The sequence below is a fragment of the Lonchura striata genome, chromosome 6 (genome assembly GCF_046129695.1).
Source record: "Lonchura striata isolate bLonStr1 chromosome 6, bLonStr1.mat, whole genome shotgun sequence".
Classification (NCBI taxonomy): domain Eukaryota; kingdom Metazoa; phylum Chordata; class Aves; order Passeriformes; family Estrildidae; genus Lonchura; species Lonchura striata.
Window position 1 is genome coordinate 24,556,018 of NC_134608.1, and position 20,949 is coordinate 24,576,966.

Below are 20,949 nucleotides of genomic sequence, written 5' to 3' on the forward strand. Positions count from 1 at the left end.
ATCATGGGCTGTTTAGTTTATATATTATATATAATTTAGAAATATATATATTTCTAAATATATATATTTCCAGCAGCAACTAGTGGAGACTTTGAAAAAAACTCTTCAACTATCTTGATGGGAACTTTTTCATAAGTCATTCAAATACAGATTAGCAAAGAGTTCTAGAAAGCCACTTTACAAAACTAAAATTAACACAGTTTGATGTGTTAAGGTGCAGCAATTCTTCAAACCTACATGTCATTATAAACTAATTTTGGAATTTTTCCAATTTTTTTGTGGTCAGTTGTCTCATTTTCCAGGCAATGGCCATTCAGTACTTAGCTTACTGCTGATGAAACTTTAGCTATAATTTTTGCCAAATTTCTTGCATTTTCATGCAAAATCGCTGATTTGAAACATATGTTTATAGTCATAAGTGGTATTTTACAGCATATATACTTCATTTTGGAGTACATTTTGTCTGAAATGTTGTTCATAGATCCTGAACGAAAAGAAGTTTTCAAACAGGAATTACTCCTCCTTGATATTTCTGAAACATTTCTGCTCATAAAAGCAGGAAATGGAAGCCATTGAAATTTAGTGAAGAAAACGAATGAGACCTCACCCTAGGATAGCTGGGCACATTGTGACTGCATGGTTTTCCCCAGAGTAAGACACTTCACAATACACTTTTTGCACTTCTGCTTATTTGTACTATTGTTCATTTCAGCAGCTGTTCTAAAGCTGACTTCTCTAAGGGTCTCAAGCAGTAGTTGTTCTATGTCTTGCATGTATATTTTAAACAAAAAATTTTATGGGTTTTTTAACTGTTTAGATATTTTTATGGGTTCTTTAAATGTTTAGATATTTTACCCAGAAGAATTATTTATTTTTGTTGATTCAGAAAAAAAATTTAAAAAGCTTTTATTCTACATTATGTAAGTACTTTGTAATGGCAATATTTTAGGACCATTCCTATTCCTGCAGTTAGGTTTTCTTTGGGCAATCTGTTTCTTTGACAGTTTTTGTAATTCCAGGAGTGTCCCAGTCAAGGGTGATGTATTTGCAGTGTAACATGGACTAGTACATGGAAAATTGCCATGTATGTTACACATTCAGCATTATTACTATGTGTATCTTATTTGCTTTCTTCGCCTGAACTGCAACTGGTACTCTCATTCGTTATTCTTACATCTGTGCACTACAATATGTCTTTATATTGGTGGTAAAAAGCATGAAAAAAATCCACATCTTGTTAATAACTATTCAATTATTCGCAACTTCAGGAATTATGGGACAAAAGTAAGCAAGTTTAATTGGTTTTTAAGTCCTCTAATTTTATTTATTCATGCATGTTTCTCCTTTAGTTATATATGCAAATAGATTTGACTCCTGGTTTAAATGAAATCCTTTAAATGAGAGAGGGAAGATGCCTTTGTAATAAATGATGAATACATCTGCCAGCTATGCACTGGGTCAAGCACCATATACAGTAAATGTACCCTGTGTACTAGAAAAGAACTCTGTGAGAGTAAGGTTGAGGTGCAGCAGTAATCCCTCAAGCTTTGTGGTCTTGGGGAGAAATTTACTTCTGTACACTGCTCATAGTAGAGTCTTTTCTTGAAGAATAAGGCTTCCAGCAACACCTGCTAGCTAATGTATGTTCATTGAGGCAGGTTATTTGGTTGTTTATATACCTCACCACAAATTCCTTGAAAGGTGTGCTAACTTCTTTGGAGATCTGATTAATTAAAACTTTCCTAGGGAAGCCTGAAGATTGGAATTTTGAAAAAAAATATTAAGGTTATAAATTGTTTTTACATACAGAAAAAGATAAAAAGGGATAGTTTAAACAACAGAATCAATTTTTGAAACCCTTCTACTCTGTATATATCTTTTATATATTTTTCTTTTGTTAGCTAATCCTTTGTGAAAGGACCTAACCCAAAACCCAAGTAATCTTAAGATGTCCATCTCAGTGGGTTAATATAGTGATCTGCGTGATCAAGTACCAAAAGCTTGAGTCATTTAGCATACACTCCAGCTGCTGTGTTAAACAGCTTTTTTTTATTCCATAAGGGCCTTAATTTGATGATACAAGCTTTCAATGCACCCTGACTACAAGTCTGTGATGTATATAACTGCTTATTGATCCTGCACCAGCAGCAGAACTTTCAAAGTCCTACTGGATATTGGTGTGCATTCTGTGCAAAGTAGAGGTAAAAAAGGAAAAGGGTAGGGGGACAGGTATGTGATTTCTTTACAGTGAGTGCCACAGCTCCTGCAAGAGCAACTTTGTGTCCCAGCCAAAGAGGCACGTGCTTGGCTTTCCATTCTTTATAGGATCCATTGCTGTGTGCAATTTATTCACTGCAATGTTGAATAGTACACAGAGAACCATAAATAGCTAATCTAAGCTCAGGATAAATTCCATTTTGACACTCCAAATACTGAGAAATTTGTAGCTTTTGCAGATAAATCCAAAATACTAAAGCCTCAGGTAGTATTTCTATAGTGAGACCAAATATTTTTTCAAATATCTGTATCTCATATTTTTAATTTGTTGAAATTCTTGTAATGGTTGAGTCCTTAAGGACAGGTCAGAAGGCTTATAGACTGTTGAATGTGTGACAAAGAGGCCATAAAGAATCTGGTCAGATGTAGCTAATTAAAGGTAAATGAAGGACAGCTGCTTTTTATGTTGCCAGCACATCTTTGATCTGCTCTACCCCTCAGACCTCTGTGGGCAAGGCAGTTAAATACAAACTAGGAGGCCTATTTTAAAGACATTAAAACCCTCCAGGGCAATCGAGTGACAGTCCAAGCAGCCATAAGATGTTTGCTTTATTCATTAGAGAACTTTAAATGTGTCAAGAAATAAAATTATGTCCATGCTCTTAGATCAGTATTAGCAATGAAGATTACAACAGCTCTGGGACATATGAATGGGCAAACTTCTTATGAAAACAAGTTTACTGAGAAGCATTTTACTATAGCAGTAATGAAAATATCAGTTACACATTTTTGTTGCAGGAATATTGATTCAATATGCATTGAAATATCTGAAGCTGTAGTGATACAAACATCATGTAACCCAGGGCTGACCTCAATGGTCCCTTCAGTCATGGTTTAAAAAAACTTCCATTTCAGGCACACATGAAGGAAAGAATATGTCATATCTGAGTGACATATTAGCCTGTAATACTTGCTGAAAAAATTATGGAGAATTTGCGCAATATATGCCTTTCACTTGTGTCTAGAGACTCAGATACTGAAGTTTGTAAACTCCAAGTGTTTATTTTATAACACAGAGTTTTAATGCTAATATAGCATCAGAAAGACTAACTAAAGAAAAAGATCAGTTATGTATATAAACAACTCTTAAGTGCTAGTCATTTTGGAAAAACAACTTTGCACAGAAATATTTGTGAATCCAACTCAGTGTATTTTTAGAAAATTGTTTGATATCTTAATGTTGCTATTACTATTTTAAAATAAAAATTTAAATGATATTTAAAATGAATCAAATTTCTGTGACATTCTAAATGGTAAATTCTGGTGACCCATGCTATATTGCCTCAATAAAATTTAAGAACTTGAAGAAAATATTTGCTGTTTTTAATGTTGTGTGCTGTGTTTTGCTCCATTATATTTTGTGTCAGCACCTAAATGTCACCTTTTTTACTACATGATCAAACTCTCCATGCTATTTAGCCTTACTGGAACAGCTTTGGTATTTAAAATCAGTTAAATGTGTGAAAAGTCTAGAATTCATAAACTGTATTATTGACTATGTCAGAAATGCAAATTTTGTGGGTGTTACCATAAAAAGAGCATTTCTACGTAGCATTTTGCCTCAGAAAAGCTCTGTGTGAGTAGTGCAACTGGAACTGCAACCCTGTGAAAGTACTATATGCTACTGGAGTCTGGAAGAACCTTTCTTTCAAAGAGATGTAGCTCTAGTAGAAGATACTTTGTTATGAGCCACTGATTTTTGCTGGCTGATTTGACAATTCCTTCTAGACTTACTATAAATATATTTAACTATGCATAATTTAAAATTAACCCAGTCCTCCAAATCATTATAGATTTCTCTAGTGGCAAATATATAAGTATCAGTCAAGCCATAGGCATGAGGTTAATCAAGTTGGTAGGTCTGTGAAACAGGGACTTAATTTTTTCATGTTAAAGTATGCAGCAAATAATAAAATTAAACTGGAAGATGGCCTTTGTTTATACTCAGTACTTAGAGAACATAAATGAGCATTGAGCGGTTTAAGTGAAGCATGTTAAGAGATTCATAGAGCTGTGTTCTAGGCAGAAGTAGGTATAAAGATGTGGTTATTGCTGGCAGCATGACTATAATTTCCTGATTTGACTGATTGTGCCTTGAATGTTGTAGAAATCAAACAATGAATAAATTTCTGCTAAATTTAGGGCAGTTTGCATACATGCTTTGAACATCAAAGCTAAATATTTTTTACCCCAGAGTCAAGAAATAAAATAAAATATTGCAGAATTCTGATAAATGTAAGTTAGGTAGACATTTTCTCATCATGGTTTTGATGAGCATATTTATGACTATCCCATTCACATTGAATCAACATGTATCAGCTTGGCTGTGTGTTAGACTGAAAAAATGTCTATACTAGGGTAGAACTACTGTGAAAGGGAATTACAATTGCTTGATAGGACCATTTGTCAGCAGTCAAAACATCCAGTAAAAATAAGACAGAAAAAAGGAACTAAAATATAAGAATAATTTCAGGGGGCTTTATTTTTTTTCATTTTGCCAACCAAGTCCCCGAGGCAAGACAAATACTTTCTCAATATGTTCCTTATTGACGAATGTTGAAGTTCAAATATTGTTTTATCATTACTATAATAACCTCTCAGTACTTGTATACACATGTATTATCTCAAGGTGGAATTTGCCCTTCCAAAGATACAAAGCTTTGTGCATGTGTGCCCAGGTATAGATCACAATTTAGGTTTGAGTATCTTTTATTCAGAGCAAGAAGATGTGTACCATTTTCTGTCTTTATTCACTTAATTGCTGAAACTCAATTTTCAAGCTCAGCAAAAATAAGAGACTACAATTATATTTGTTTTATATTTGCAATAAAACTGAACAGTTTCCCATCTGGTAATAATGTTCTCTTCGGCTGGGCAGGCAGCAGTGAAATCAGTAGATACTAGCTAAGAATTGTGAGCACCAAAGATGAGCAGTTTGAACTTTCTGATGTGAGCACTGAGCAGCAGCATGTTGCTAGCTATGTCTGTACTGGGACTTGGAGGCTGAAGGAGGTTATGTCTGAGCAACAGCTTGTCCAGACAAAATACTGCCTGAAACACTCATTTCCAGCTCCTGTTTTTCACACATCTAGTATGTGATTCTCTTGCCCTTGAGAAATCTTTACTTGGAACCTTGAATATTAAAATGTTTATTTGCTATACCATATAACCAAGGACCCATTATTTGAACACAAGCTGAATTGCTTTCATGGAGAGAGCTGCAAGAACACTGACCTCTTTGATTACAAATAGTATAGACCATACAACAAACATTTCCATCTGCTGCTGAAGTCCAGGGTGGTTTGGTTTTCTTTTTTTGAAAACCAGGTAGTCACTGTTCCCAACCCTGCTTTTGGGGATGGCAATTCCAGATAGCAGTCCTGCACTGACAGTTTACATCTGTTAAGGAGCACTGTTAAGTTAAGCACTACCTACCTCCTCCTGTAGACATGCAAAGGACTTCTTCTAAAATGTGGCAGTAAATCAACAGCTCCTCCTGGGATCCTCCTGTGATCAGCCAACACATTTTTAAACACAGACATCCTTGTCTACACCAAGGGGAAAATCATATTCAACAACTTGTTTAATTAACATGTTTTCTAGTGTATTTTCTTGGTGTAAACTAGGTCTCTGAGGAAGAATGACTCATGAATACAGGACTGCCATTATGGAGTACTTCTTGGAGTAACTTTCCATTTCTCCACATTTTCTAAGGAAAGCATTGATTTGGCTCCTTACCAATGTTTGTGATGAGCTCCAGGGTACCATTAGTTAATTCCATAGCACATCACTAAATATAATCCTGGGCAAGAGTTAAAATAAGTGTCACTTTCTTAAGTGAAGGCTAACAGGTAGATCTTTCTCAGCATGCTCTTGTGCATGCTCTTGTATACATCTCTTTGGAGCCTAGTTGACATGTACTTCAATTGAGAAGGGAACAGTACATTACTGCATCCCTAGGAAAGGAGTGAGCGTTGGCTGCCCAGTGAACCTAACATTTTGTGGGCTTTTCTGAGGAAGGTGTACCCCTACAGAACAGAAAAAACTTTTATGTGTCTGTGAAGATTAAGTCAGATAGCCAGCTGATAGAAATTAATTAACCTGTGCAGAATTTACTGCAGGGATGCTTTTTTCCAGGTACTGATTGTTTATGAAATAGTGCTGTTACAATCAGGAAGAGAGTCCGTGCTCCATCTTGTCAAATGGAGTGTTTTAGCCAACAGAAAAGCATATTTAAGAGGAATTTGTCATTGTTTTGATTAGGATACAAAGATCAACATGAGATTCTTTCTGTCAGACTTATATTCTCAGAAGAAAATATGTAGTACACATAAAATATTTATGATCATTTCGTACATTGTAACTATATCTATGTAAAAGCCAAAATAAATATCAACTGTTCCAGCTATACAATATACAGTGCCTGATGTGTTTATTGCCACATTTTCTCTGACCAGTCTCCTGTCTGTTGTGTTTCTCCAGTGACTGTGTTATTCCAGGGAAATGAGTAACACAAGGGGAGGAGGGTGCATAATGACTTCTACACTGTAGGGGGTTGTCTGAACTAACACATGGATCATGCTCTGCATCTCTCGAATCTGTGTTGAATCTGTGTATGTGTATGATGCAGCAGACGCATAGAGGGTGAGCTGCTCAGGTTTTTTTGTAACAAATCGTTGTCTATCACAAGCATTTCACACTTTTCAGTTCATAGCTTTAAGGATCAATGAAATGTTGAAGATAAAAAGATAAGTCCAAAGGCTAAATAGCTTTGGAACGCTAAGGCGTTCCAAAGCCCAAATGGTTCTGGTTTTATCTGTGTTATTTTGCAAGAACTGTTGGCTAGATTTCATTCTTTTTCTCCCTATACAGTGAATAGATGAAGTATGGAAACCCTTGCAAATACAAGGAGAGCTCTAAGCTTGTGCTGCTGAAATCTCAAGCTTTCACATTTTGCCAGATGGATTGTTACATTTACAACACATTTTAACAGCGTCATAGTATTCTCAAGCCATATATGATTATTGATATAAGACTTGTGTGAATGATGGAATAGAGCAACAAAGAACAAAGGAGCTCAAAATATCCACTAGTCACCAAAATGTTTGCACTGAAGAGATGTATGTGAACTTGTATGTAAATGTAAATGTAATGTAAATGAAAATGTATGTAAATTTTAAGTGTGAATCTTGTAGAGGGAAATGCAATGTAATCCATAATGGGAAGATATTAGTTGGGAAAGTAGAAATGCTTTACTGAGGAGGGTCAGTTTGGGGGTCAGCATTTTCTGTCATTTTATTCCCTCCATAGGCTCAGTTACTGAGCAGAATGTTTTACATAATAGAATTCTGGACTCCCTTCTTGGTTGTTGATATTCCACTTGTGTATGCTCAGAGCATGTCAATGATGACAGATGGTTATTTCTTCAACACACAGATTTTGATTATGTCTTGTTTTATGGTTAGTATTTGGTTTTCACAGGGAATGTTTTCCCACCCAGAAGACAACATATGTTGGACTGACCCAGTAATTGTTCTTTCCTATATTTCCTTTGGGCTCTTGTTCAGCTAGTTGGATCAGAGTTGTTTTAAACATAATTAGGCCATCACATACTACTCTGGGTTAGTTTTCATGTGACATCACCAAGGAGACCCAATGGGGAAATAAGAGTATTTTTTTGGACAATGTATCTGTAACTATTTTAACTACTTTATCATGAAAATAAAGTTTATAAACAGTAGTCTTTACAGACTGACAAGTTAAGATATATTGCATCCTAACAGAGCTGTTCAGTAAATTACATTTTCATAGTGCTAATTGAATTTGTCACAAAGCTGATGAACATTAGCTAAAGAAAGGGAAATATATTTTGTTTTATTGAGCACATCTCAGAGTGCTTGTAATTTAGTAGGGCCACCACACTTTCTGGGCAGGCTATCAATAGGATGTTGTAATGATTTGCATGACTACTATAGTAGATGGAAAAATGTAGCTTGTGTTTGTAGCTGTTCCATTAATGTCTTGCACAGTGTGCAGTCCTTTGGTGCTCTTCAGAGAGCTGTGTCATAATCCCTGCATCTTTTGAAGAATTCGGTCTGGTGAAATCAAGTTTAAATACATAGTTTAAAACCTGGTGTGTAATTATATGATCAGACAAAGGAAAGACTGAGAAAGGCAGATAACCAATAGAATCCTGAACTTATCAAAACAGAGCTCTTGCCAAGGACCTTGGAATTCATCTGATTCAGTTGCTGGAAAAATGCCGGAATTAAAAATTATCCTACAAGGACCAAGAAAATAGAGCCAAATTCTGGCACTCTACAGTTTTCTCCCAAAATGGTCATTAATGCTGCAAAAACAGAATAGGGTGAACAACCCTTGGCCCCATGCTTGGCCCCCTACTGTAGGCTCTATCTGCCAAAATTAGATGGCATAGAAGATCAAAAATGGGGAGAGGGGGAGAAGATTGGAAAAAGAGAGCTTAGAAAAGGAGGGTGGTTAGAAAGGGAAACACTCATAGGCTATGCCCCCTGCCAGCACTGAAATACTCAGTTGCAACTTCACTCACAAAGCACCTGTTGGCAGCTGTTGGAGCAGTTTATAGATTTTGAGATGGTTCCCTTATGTGAAATGTGATATGATCTTATTTTAGTAAAATAGAAGCAATTCGTGGACGATAATTATGGCAATAAATATACCTGCACAAAAATAATGATGACAGCTTTTGCTTTCATTGAATAAAATTGCATTTTTTAAAATTTGTCTCATTACTACTAATATTAAGATCCTTTGGCTGATACCACCTATGTTGTCTTCCTTTTATCTAAAATTGAAAAAAAAGTAATGTTACATGGAGTGAAAAGAAAATACAGCAAAACAATGATCATAAATATTAATCTGATACCCTCCTTCAAGCTCAGTGGCAGGAAACTAGGGCTCAGGAGCTGTCTGGAAAATGTTATGTTTTTCAATCTTTATGCATTAGAATGTAATGATATAAAATAATGAAAATTGTTTCTGTTAAATTAGAACTGACAGCACCTATTTTATGTTAGGAACTCAGTTTAAACATTTTAATGTCTTCACAAATTTTAATGTAAATTCCTGTTAAATACATTTAATGAAGAATTTTAGCATTACAATTTACACCCTCCTTCAGTTACTATCTCCAAAAGTTACTTGTATTCATGTGTAAAAAATTTTGCTGTTCTTTCTTGTTGTATAAATAGCTTATTATTCCTTAGGATAAATATGTAACAGTTATCAATAATATATGTATTCAATATGTAAAGTGTATCAAGCAGGAAATAAATTATCATTTTTAAATATAGATACTTAATATAGGCTGAGCTAAAAACTCTTTTGTATTTATTGGCTACATCTCCTCTGACTATAATGAGAATCTTCCCTCTGGTTCAGTTTAAAAGACTTACCTAGTTAGTATCTGTGTTACTCAAAGGTTTGCATAGTGTTGAAATAGAAAGTAGGTAATTTTTTGAAATTTAATGCTCTCTGATATAAACTTTAAGCAAAATCCCAAATTTTCCTGTTCTCCCTGAAACACTTAACTTATTAGTTTTAAAATAATCAAAATATGAAACTTTAAGCCTCCCTTAACTATATTCAATAATGAAAAGAAGCTCAGGTTTCTGATACTGTTTGCATACTGCAGTGTGTGCCACTCAGGCAGAGCCTGGCTCCTGCATGAAGCTCACCAAGAGCTTTCCTCCATCAGGTCTGTCAAAAAATAGGGCCAAAATGCAAATTCCATTAGTTCAATAGTCTTTGTGTGCAATATTTCAAAATGTGACTTTTCTCTTAGAATTAATTTCAATACTTTAGTTAGAAAAAGAAAGTAGTATTGGAGACTGTTAACTTCAGTAACACCCAAGCTCAGATATGATGTGTACCATTAAAGGAAGGGGATGGGGTGTGGAAATTAAGCTAGTGACATCTGAAATAGGAGAGCATCTAGTGGAACATAAGCATGTGCTTTGTTTCCGTGGGATTGTATGTTATACATAAAGAAAGGAATTTGCAGATATTTTAACTTGAAGAAGAATGCTTTCCTGAATCAAGATTTTTAGAAATTTATCTCAGACTCATCAAAAGACACATTCTTTATTACAAAAGCTTTGAAATTACTTTTACAATAATCATAAATAAAGTAAATAAATGCATTCAAACACTGTAATAAGTATAGTCTTCACAACCTGTTTTTTCATGATGTAGCATTAAATTTATTACACTAGGTAAAAAGCATGAATGGGTATTTAAGCATCCTAATAACCAGGGCACAGAAATTTCAAAGACATGGTAATTATTATCTAGGACGTATATGCATGTATCTTCTTGGCATTTCAAAGTCCTGTAAGATTTGTGTAGTAGATTTTATTGTGTCTGCAGATTGGCAGATGTCTAAAATACGCTTTAACAGTGGTCCTGATAAATGCATCTTTTTACTGCTTGCTTGCTTTTTGGAATGAGGCTGATATGCCAAATGGAAAGTAGGGTAGGCAAACCTAGAAATTTAACTAGAGAGTTCTCCCTGGGTTATGTATGGACTGTTCATCAAGTGTCAGGTGGGTGGAAAAAATACTAAGAGTCAACTTTGAAAGTGGTGTTGACAGGTGCATTTGGGACCTTCCAGATCTCTCTTACCCTGGCATTGGCCCCTTGAGATTCACACTCAAAGGGGAAAAGCCAGGACCACACTTCAGCACCAGCACAGGGCAGGGTAGGACAAAAAACCAGTGGTTCTGCAGTTCAAATACTCAGGAATCAGTTGTCATCTTAACATCAGGTGCATCTGAGCCACCAATGCAGTCCTGCAGTGTCCTAAGGAATTATTTTTGCATGACAAAGAAGCAAGTGGCAACCTGAATTCCCTTCCTTTGCTACTCTCAACAAGACTTAATGTATTTATTTATGATGCCAGTCAAATGTTCCCACTGTTCTTAAGTCAGAAAATTGAGCAAAAACTAAGATTAAATTGATTGTGTAGCTGAAGTCCTCACTTAGCTCACTCCAATGAACAACTAGCTCTGGTCACTACTGAAAAGCACAGTGGTTTATACACTCTGCAGAAGTGCATGTATAATATATGAGGTGTACGAGAACCGTGTCATCAATGATATGTTTAGGTTTTTACTTTGCTTTTCAAATTTCAAAAACTGTTGGAGTCAATGAAAATTAAATTACTATTTGTACAAATGTTTATTAGGCCTTTCTTTGTTATTCTTTTATAGGTCTTGTAGAAATTTGCCTGATGCATCCCCTTGATGTAGTGAAAACAAGGTAAGATCATGCTTGGACAGGTTTTGTTGACACTGGAAGATATCCAAATTACAAGCTGTCAAAAAATAAAATCGTAGAACTTCTCCCAGTAAGATAACTTGTGCCTCTAATGACATTTATATTTACTTACCTGTATTTACAGCATTTGACAGATGGAATTTGAGTAGCATGGCACATTTCTGATTAGAGGTCATCTAAAGGTGTTAAATCTGCATATGACATGTATTTTTACTCTTGTAACACAATGCTATGACATGAAGATGGCTAAAATTGAATTCACTTAGTATATGTAATAGCTGCAGTAATGCTTTTATATGTAATTGGGAAATACCATATTACCTCCAAAATAATTTTCACAGATTTTTAATAAAAATAATAAGAGCAGATGTTCCATATTCTCTTTGTAAGCTAAATAATGTCATGATTTTATATTTTTTAAATCTTTTTATCAGCTTTTCTTTTTTTTCTGAGTATTTGTTCTTAAATTACCTCAAATATTTGCACAAGTTAGTTTGGTTTTTCTTAATGTTGGTTACTGAAATGAAGAAAAAAGAATAGCTGTGTTTCTAGTTTCTGGAACATCCTTTTATTTTCTATGCATTTTAGTTTTTATATAAATTCACAAGTTTGTGTTACTGTACATGAAATGCAAACCAGAATGGAGAAGCATACTAGTAGAAGGAGAAAACTATTCATGCCATGTGTGTTACGCAGTGCCAATAATTACCATATATACTGCTCCTGGAGCTCTGTCTAGGTCACGGACATGTAGGTAGAAAAACTTCACTAGGAGACAAATCAGCCCCAAACAAATGATGAGGACAGCTGTGGTCTCTGGAATATGCTTGAATTTGTCAATTATGACTTCATATTCTAGCTTTAGTTAGCCAACATGTGAGCTTTTTTTGGATGCATTTTTGGCTTCTATTTAAGTCACATTTTGTGATTTGCCTAAGACCTTGAGATGCACATTTTTTGCAGGTTACATTTTGCAGAAGGAAGTAATCTGTCTGTGGTCGTTGCCCAACACCAGGAGACAGTTATTCAGACTCCAGCTGCATTAAATGCTGCTGAGGTCCTGCAGGTCCTCCTTGGGGCTTGGAGGTTGCTCAGGTAGTCCTTTCATATCCCTTCATAATGTGGATGTGTTGATTCGTATAGAGACAATGCACCTGGTGGTTCTGAGGGTCCTCTCTGCCCACTGAAACAATGCTATTAAAACTAGACTTTCATGAGATTGAAATTAAAGGCTCAGAAGCAAGAGGGTACAAGCAAAACAAATGCAAGAACAAATTTAAAAAAAAAACCTGTCTTGCTCAACTGTCATGTGATCCCCAAAGGATGTGCTTTAGTGACTTCATTTTGGTAGTTTGTGCTTTAACTCACCTCTAGCTTTCAAGCTTTGCTTTTACTTCTTTTTCTCTTTGTACTGAACTAGAAGTCATATTCTTTTGTAGTAAGAATGTAGATCATAATTTAGTGTAAGCCACATATCATGTGTCAGAAAATGCATTAATTGCACAGCTGTACTTGCAGTCAAGAGACGTACTTTCAGTTTTCTGATAGAAACCACACAGTGGACTCTCAGAGCAAAAGGAAAGATTTCCCCCATCTCTTTGAGATTTTTACTGAGTGTTACACACTTTTAGTAGTGAAAAGGCTTTTCTGAGATCCTGGAATGTAAAGAATTAAATAGAGTATGGGGATGTTTGTCAAGCTGTAACAATCCTTTAAAACACAATAAAAAGTAAAAATTACGAAACATTTAAATGTGAAATGTGAGCCCATAAACAGTGGAATTTTTAGAAGAAAGAAATAGGAAGAAAGGAAAGAACAGAAGCTGTGCAGAAGAAATCAGATTATCGATCAAAGTGAAACTGAGGGGCTGAATCAAACAAAAAATCCATTAAATATTTTTTTTCATTTGAAGAAACATCCATTGAGTTAACTCTTCCACTGAGTTAGCTGCAATTCTTTCCAGAAGTGGGCAGTGCCCAAGTTTGTTGATGCAGATGTATTCAGAGATATTACACAGATTTTGCAGTAACTTTTCTGCAGATCTCAGCAGATGGTAGTAGTTCAAAATACTCACATTTTGAAAGCAAATGACAAAACCAAGAATAGAATATCCTTTGATCTCATCCATAATTTTGTTCTACATTCCTAACACCATGCTTCTTCCTTTCATTTTGTAATGGTTCCCATTCCCAATTTACAATTAGCAGATCAATTCTTTGATGGCCTTGAAAGTTCAAATGAAACATTGGTTTTAATTCTGAACTTTGGACATAGAATGTTCTCTAATAATTTTTCATTGACTTTATTCCTTTCTTGCAGTGCTTCTTAGTACTGTTGTGTGCTTAATCTTTCCCAACATGATATTGATAATCCACCATTTCCTAATCACTTACAGCTATTACAGCTTTCGTGATTGATTTAGGATTTTCTTCCTATTGGTTAGATGAAAAGATATATGAAAGCACCATTTGTTTCTTAATTTTTATGGTGTTTTGAGTTTCCTACTTTTTTTCCTAGAAATGTGTTCGATTATGAGTCCTGTGGCCATTTCAAATTATTGTAATCTCATTGATCTAAATTACTGTTCTGAAGGAGTTTAGGAAAGATGTCAGAGGCTCACATCTAATGGACTGGTGGCTTAGTGTTTCATTGATATTTTGTGTATGTGCATGTTTTTAATAAAAAATTGGAGAAAATAAAGTTTCTGTCAAAGATTATTTTGAAACCCTGGAAAATTGTTTGGCTCTTTTATGACATTTTGCAATATCTTTTCTGTGTTTAGCAATTTTCTATTATTCTACAGTAACAATGCTAGATTTGTTTATCTGCTCACATCAAGGGAGGAACAGTATATAAGTACATGCTTATAAACCATAGAGAATCCAAATGCTTAATGAAGTGGTTTTTTCCTAAGTGTACATCTGAAAATAATTTTTTTTTCTCTGCTAGAACACCAAAGATCACTACTTTAAGAAATTCCTGATAGCTGGGTAGATTAAGATAATTATGATCCATTGTTTTAGCTTTATGAATCCCACGTATTCTTTGAAATAAAGCTCTTTTCTCATTTGCAAGATATATTGGAATAGTTTCTGATGAGATATTATTTAAAAAAGACGTGCTGATTTTTTTTTTTTTCTTTTTTTGTAGAACAGTCTCTTAATAACTATTTTATATATCAGTTATCCTTATGATTACGTTAGCCATTAAAAAATACTGAACCTCTGTTCTTGTCCTCGTAAATATAGAGTCCGGTAAGATTTTGTGTATGTCCACGTATGAGAAGTGAAAACAGTGGGAAGAATTTTTTGGTACAGATACAGTCAATACTTAGAAGGTCTATTTTTTAATTAAGAGCTCTAAATGATCTTTCTTTTATAGAAAGTAAGGAAGGAGAAAAGTGTCTTATTTTAGGATAAAGAATTGGTCTGCTTACTTTGTACCTTTTTTGTGTCTTAAGCATAATTCAGGCTGTAATGTTTTCAGCCACAAGACTATCAAAGGATGCCAAAATTATGTACTAGGTCATGATACATAGGACAAGACATTACCATATGTATTACTTTAAATTTAAAAATAGTAAAGTGCTTTTCCAGGTAGAGTTTATATAATTAATTATACAAATTCAGAACTTAATTATGTTTTATTGTTGGGTAATTAGTATTCATGCAGAAGCTCACAGGTGCATAGTTGGTGAGAGAAAGGGAGAGTTACATGGAGTTGTATAAAGCTAAGGGAATGCTAATTGTATTTGTGGAATCAGTCAAGTAAGCCTAGCTGGTAACTGGAGGATCTTGCTGTGATCTGTCTGAGAGTTCCAGCTTATGTTCTGAGGTAATCTGAATTCTCATAGAAAAAAAACAAACTGTTTTTTTTTTTTTTCATTTCCCTAATACTGGATTGCTGGCATAAAAATGACGTTTTGAGAGGCTCCATAACTTTGAACTAAATGCACTAACATAGAATTTTCCTTGCTTTACATTACATTTTAACACCTCAAGAAATGAGTGCAACCAATGGTCATATTGGAAAATTAGAACTACAAGTAGAAATAAAAATTTAGCTAATATTTCCCTAGATTTATGAGTTGATTCCCTTTATATGTGCTTTTTCTTTTACTTTGGTTATTACCACTATTTATACAGCTGAATTTTAGTGACTCCACTGTTCTTGAAAACAATTTCAAAATTGCCTTTGCAAGTATTCATACAGACTGTAAAACATATATTTGTGTGGAAATAGTCATTTTGGATGTGACTTGGCATTATGTACTTAGGAAATGGAAACCTACTGAGTAATTTTTTTTTAATAGTTATCTACAGAATTTAATAGAAAACACAAATGAAGAAATGTATGACTAAGTGTTTCCAAATAATAGATTAAAAAATAACAACACATCATCAAAAGCTTTCAAATGCATAACATCTGAAAAGAAAATGTGTCTGAAATTCCTGTGAATAGGTAAAATGTTATGGGAATTAGATGAATCATTTACTTCTCTTTTCTGTTTAGGCATAATTTGACATCACTATATATTTTGAGACAAATATTTGTAAGAGAGATGGTTTCTCTCACATCACAATAATACCAAATTGTCCTCCAGATCTGTATTGACTTCAGTGCAGATAGATGATAGTCCATACTACTGCAGTATTTAGAGTTTTTTTACTTCTGGACAATGTATTCAAAGAGAGGTGAATGTTATGCCAAATACCATATAAAAGAACTGGAGAAAATCTAGGGTGTTTTTGTATTTGTAGAATCATCAGGGTAACCTTTGTCCTAACATTTTAAACATATATTCAGTGGGAAGTTTTTTAATACTTCTCTAGTTAACTCAAATAATCAGAGTTCCATTTGATTTTTTTTCTCTATTGAAACAATCTTTGCTATTTTTCAATATAGTTGTGCCTTCACAATGCAGTGTCACATTGGGATGAGCGTGCAATTTCAAAATCAATGCATAAAGGAGACCCAGGAGACATTCTTTCAAAAGATTTTACTTCAATTTATCAGGAGAATAGGTTATTAGGAATAGCTGCTTTTCATGATCAACCTATCCAATGTCCCTGTTTTTTTTTTTAAAGCTGTTTCTCACCTTTGGCAGGGAGGCTGCAGTCCATATTACTCTACTGTAATGCCACGTCACATAGCTCAGCTTCAGATCAGAGTCTTCATATGGACTGACTTTTGGTCTCATGTGTGATTCCGAACATCAACATTTAAAATGTGAGATGAATAATTCACCTTAAAAACTGTGGAGGAAATTTTTGTGTAGTTAGGATGAAGATTTTAAATTTTGCTACTCTTTCTGAAAAATTCTAAACCATCATCATTAATCTGAAGCCCCAAATCTAAAAAATAATTGAGATCTAAATCGAGATTTGGAATCTGCATTACAGACCCATTTCTAGTTAGCAACTGTTCTCCTGATTTGTGTGCATGTTTATCCATTCTCTTCCTTTGTTCCAATTCTGTCATTTTGGTCTTATTAAAAAAGTTCAACTTACTACATGTGTTTCCGATCTCATTCCATCTGTTATTTTGCAAGAGCTACTTCCTTTATATCATTAATTCTTCTTTGATTTTTGGTCTTTTTTGTTTGAATGGGCAGAGGTGGAGCTTGTTTCTGAAAAACTTTGGTTAAGGAAGAGTTCATTGTCCTTATATTTCCAAGTGACCATAGTTCACTTGGTTTGCATCAGGCCATGTTAAGTTCATTGTACTTGATGCAAACTGCTCTAGTTAGATTTGTAACAGTTTTAAGCAGAAAATAGTCTTCCTGTCCTGGGAAAATTATCAGGATACCAAAATATTCTGTATTGGAATGAACAGTTGAAGTCTCAGAAGACTTAGAAAAACAATGAGTTATGGCCAATGAAACTTTGTGCAATTAATTTTGGATTTTGGAAGTTTTCACTTCCTTTTTTCCCTTTTTTTTCAATGCCTTTTAAGTAATTTTGAACTAGAAAAACAGAAGGTTTTGTTTGAAAATGTAGAGAACAACATCCATTGTCATCTAAAAGAAGTGTATAAAAATATATTGAAACTGATAGTTTCTTGAGAAATGTTTTTTTTATTTCATTTTGAAGAAAAAGAACCAAGTAAAAGTAATCCCTGACCAACTCAGCTTAATGTCTTTATTTCATCCAAATGTCAAGGCTTTTCTCTAGGATTGGATTTCCTTCAATTATCAGTGGCCTTTGCCACAATTTTTCACAGGGCTTGCGTGTATATTGCAGCTTATACTCTGCTTTTATCATTTGAATTTCTGCATTTAAATACTTCAGATATTTATGTACAGATCCAAATATTCTTATAATGAGGACTTTACAGTTCATCGTAATTTGGATGTGGATGTGATACAGTGCTCTGTAATTTGCCCTTCTTTTTCCTTCTATGTACAATCTGTTAGGAATTAATAAGGGCACATGGGCTAATAATTCCTGCTAGATATACTATTGCAATTTAAATCCTTCCCTGAATTAAAGAACAGTATTGATGTACACTGTTAAACAGATGCTCTGATTTGCAATGCTGGTCAAAGTTATTTCTGTTCCTATGTGTTTCTTTTTTTGTTGTTATTTGTAGGTGTACCATGTGTATATTTTGTAAAGAGTGTCAAGATCCTTTGGGATAAAAGGAACTGTGTAAGTGTAGCTTCATCATCTCCTCATATGATACTGTGTTATATGGGGTCAAACACCAGAACACCTTGATGATACCCCTATTTTAAATCAGTGTAGATTTTTGGAAGATCTATAATCTATATTCTTTTCTTAATTTTAAAATAATTTTATACCTTCTTTGATAGAAACAAAATTTCTGCATCATCAAATCAGACTGCTACAGGTCTCTAAAGCTTTTCTTTAATTTTGATTACACATTCTGCCATCTACTCTTAACTTTTTTAAAATTAATAGGCAGTGCTTTTTTTAGACTGAAATACCCTAAAATCATAATTTCCATTTGACAGCATGGCATGCTTTGAGTTATGTGTTACCTGTGCCAATTCACTGGTTTTACTAAAACTTTCCTCAGTTTCTTGAGTCACTTGTGAGCTGTAACAACCTAGAATTTCTAACACAAAATAAATCATGTCTGCCTTCAGCTCAAGATAGAACAGTAATCTCTACTTAGCTATTAAAGAATTATTTTCTTGTCTTTTATGTTTCTAGGGGAATAATATGAAACAAAGACAACTCTAGTTGCCTAAATAGTTACTAAGGTACTTCAAGAGTGAACCAGAAGGAAGTAAAATGCCTCTATGTGCAGGGAGCAAGCGGTGAGACCATCATAGGGGAATTGAGAGAGGCAGTAGTCGATAAGATAAGCTTTTCAGACAAGGAAGCAAGGAGGCAGTCTACCAGAGAGAGCAAAAGAAAAAGAAGGCCAGGGCAAGAAGGTTGTTCTTACATAATTTCTTGTCAGATAGATACAGAAGGGATGTTTTGGGTTTCTAGAAGGCTGGTAGACAAAAGCTGACTTGGAGTGGCCTTGGTTCTCTTCAAGATGCAATTTTTCATCCTGAATATTATAAAATATAAAATATTTAATTTTGTTTTAGATTTTTGGCTTGGTGCATCTTCCCATTAGAGTGTGGCTCCAGTGATGCCAACGTCCCAGACTCAATCCCCGTATGGGCCATTCACTTAAGAGTAGGACTTGATGACCCCTGGATGCCTTCCTAGTCATACAACTCTATGATTCTATGAGGTCTTTTACATTCCTCAAGCACAGCTTTGTCTAGGTGAACCGTGAACCCTTAGAGATGGTTCCTTGAGCAGCTGATTTGGGGAGTAAATGGTAATCATGCTAGAAGACACACTGAATATATTATCCATCCTGCTAGTGACAATCCTTTTGACTATAGATACTTGCAAGATATATTCAGTCATTTGTTCTCTTAACAATTTTTTGCCATTTTTATTTTCCCTCCTGTTTGGACAATGAGCTAGAATAGTTCATTGAGCTAGTATGTATGTATATTTTATGTATATTATAGGTATTTTCATTGAGTTAGTATGTATGTATATTTTATGTATATTTTGTTTTCATGCTAATGACATAGCACAATGTTCTTTCTATGTTTGGATTTCCAGTGCTTACGAAGTTCATATAAATATTACGGGCAACTACATTGGCAGAACTTGTAAAACGACAAGAGCCTGAGGGTTTCTCTCCTATAATCTGCATCTATATATTTACATGCTTTAAAAAAATAAATATACACAGACATATTTGACTGTACTGGTACAGCATCTTCCTTGGTAGAGGAAGTTAATTTTATTTATATTTAAATTCTCTAGCACTGAAAAAACCTGCAGTTGATTAGCTGTGTCTGCATGATGCAGTTGCAAAAAAGTGGTGTGGACTGTGTTTTGTGATTTCACAAGATGTACCTTCATCTCACAGTTTAAACCCAAGAAAGCTCTGGATTTTTTTCTTCCATTTACTATTAATTTTTTGAAAATGCTTTCTTTTATATAATATGAGGCTACAAATAGCCGTCTTCTAGACAGAGCAGGAAAATGTGGTGAAAGTTCTAACACTGTTATGGTGAAGAATCATGCCATGCCTTACAGTTATGAGAAAATAATTATTTTGTCATTACACTGCCCAATGGGAAAAGGAAAAAAAGGAAGAGAACCTAGGACTAAGTACCCTCTAAAATATACTCATTGTACTGTTGTCTGTTTCTTTAGTTAGAAACTACTGAAGAAGTTAAAGATAGTTTAGAAACACTTGGATTTTTTCTGTACTATTTCAAGATATTGACAGATAAACAGGATATTTACATTAATCAGAAACCATGACTAAATTTTCATGACGAAAAAATTCAAATTCAGTTTGAAACATTTTGGAGCTGTGGGTCAGCTGACAGATATGGAAAAATACAGCTATGTTTGTACAGAAAAGACCCTGTAGTATTATAGTGTGTTCTATTAAATATAATAGATGTGTTGAATTATTTTATTTGTTTAGATTGCCTCATGCTATTGTATTGCTGTCAAAAAAAGGAGTTACTGTAACTTACAGTAATGTAATTTTTTGAGTTATGGAAATTGCCTGAGTGCTCCTTACTGTCCTAACAGGGAGAAATAAATACTAGAAGTCTTGGTACTCAGTGCAATGTGAACCGTCTTGTACATCACTTCTAAATCTGATTTATTTCTTTTGGACATGAGACGTCTATTCAACTATTCATCTGCTATTTCTTGGCACTGGGGAATGGTATCAGGACTGCTAGCATTTTATCCAGAGCTGCACTGTTTAGACCACTGCAGTAGCACCAACACTCAAAATCACAGCCCGCTCCCAAATGAGGTGTTACTGCCTGTGTCTGTTATATTCTGC

General features: G+C 34.5%; 1 protein-coding gene across 1 annotated transcript in view; it reads left to right on the forward strand.

The window, feature by feature from the left end:
• SLC25A21 (solute carrier family 25 member 21) overlaps positions 1-20,949 on the forward strand; it is a 231,485-nt gene that overhangs the window by 120,049 nt on the left and 90,487 nt on the right. The window contains exon 2 of the mRNA XM_021542713.3: positions 11,526-11,574. Within this exon, the coding sequence (XP_021398388.1) occupies positions 11,526-11,574 (49 nt within the window). The remainder of the gene's footprint in view (positions 1-11,525; positions 11,575-20,949) is intronic.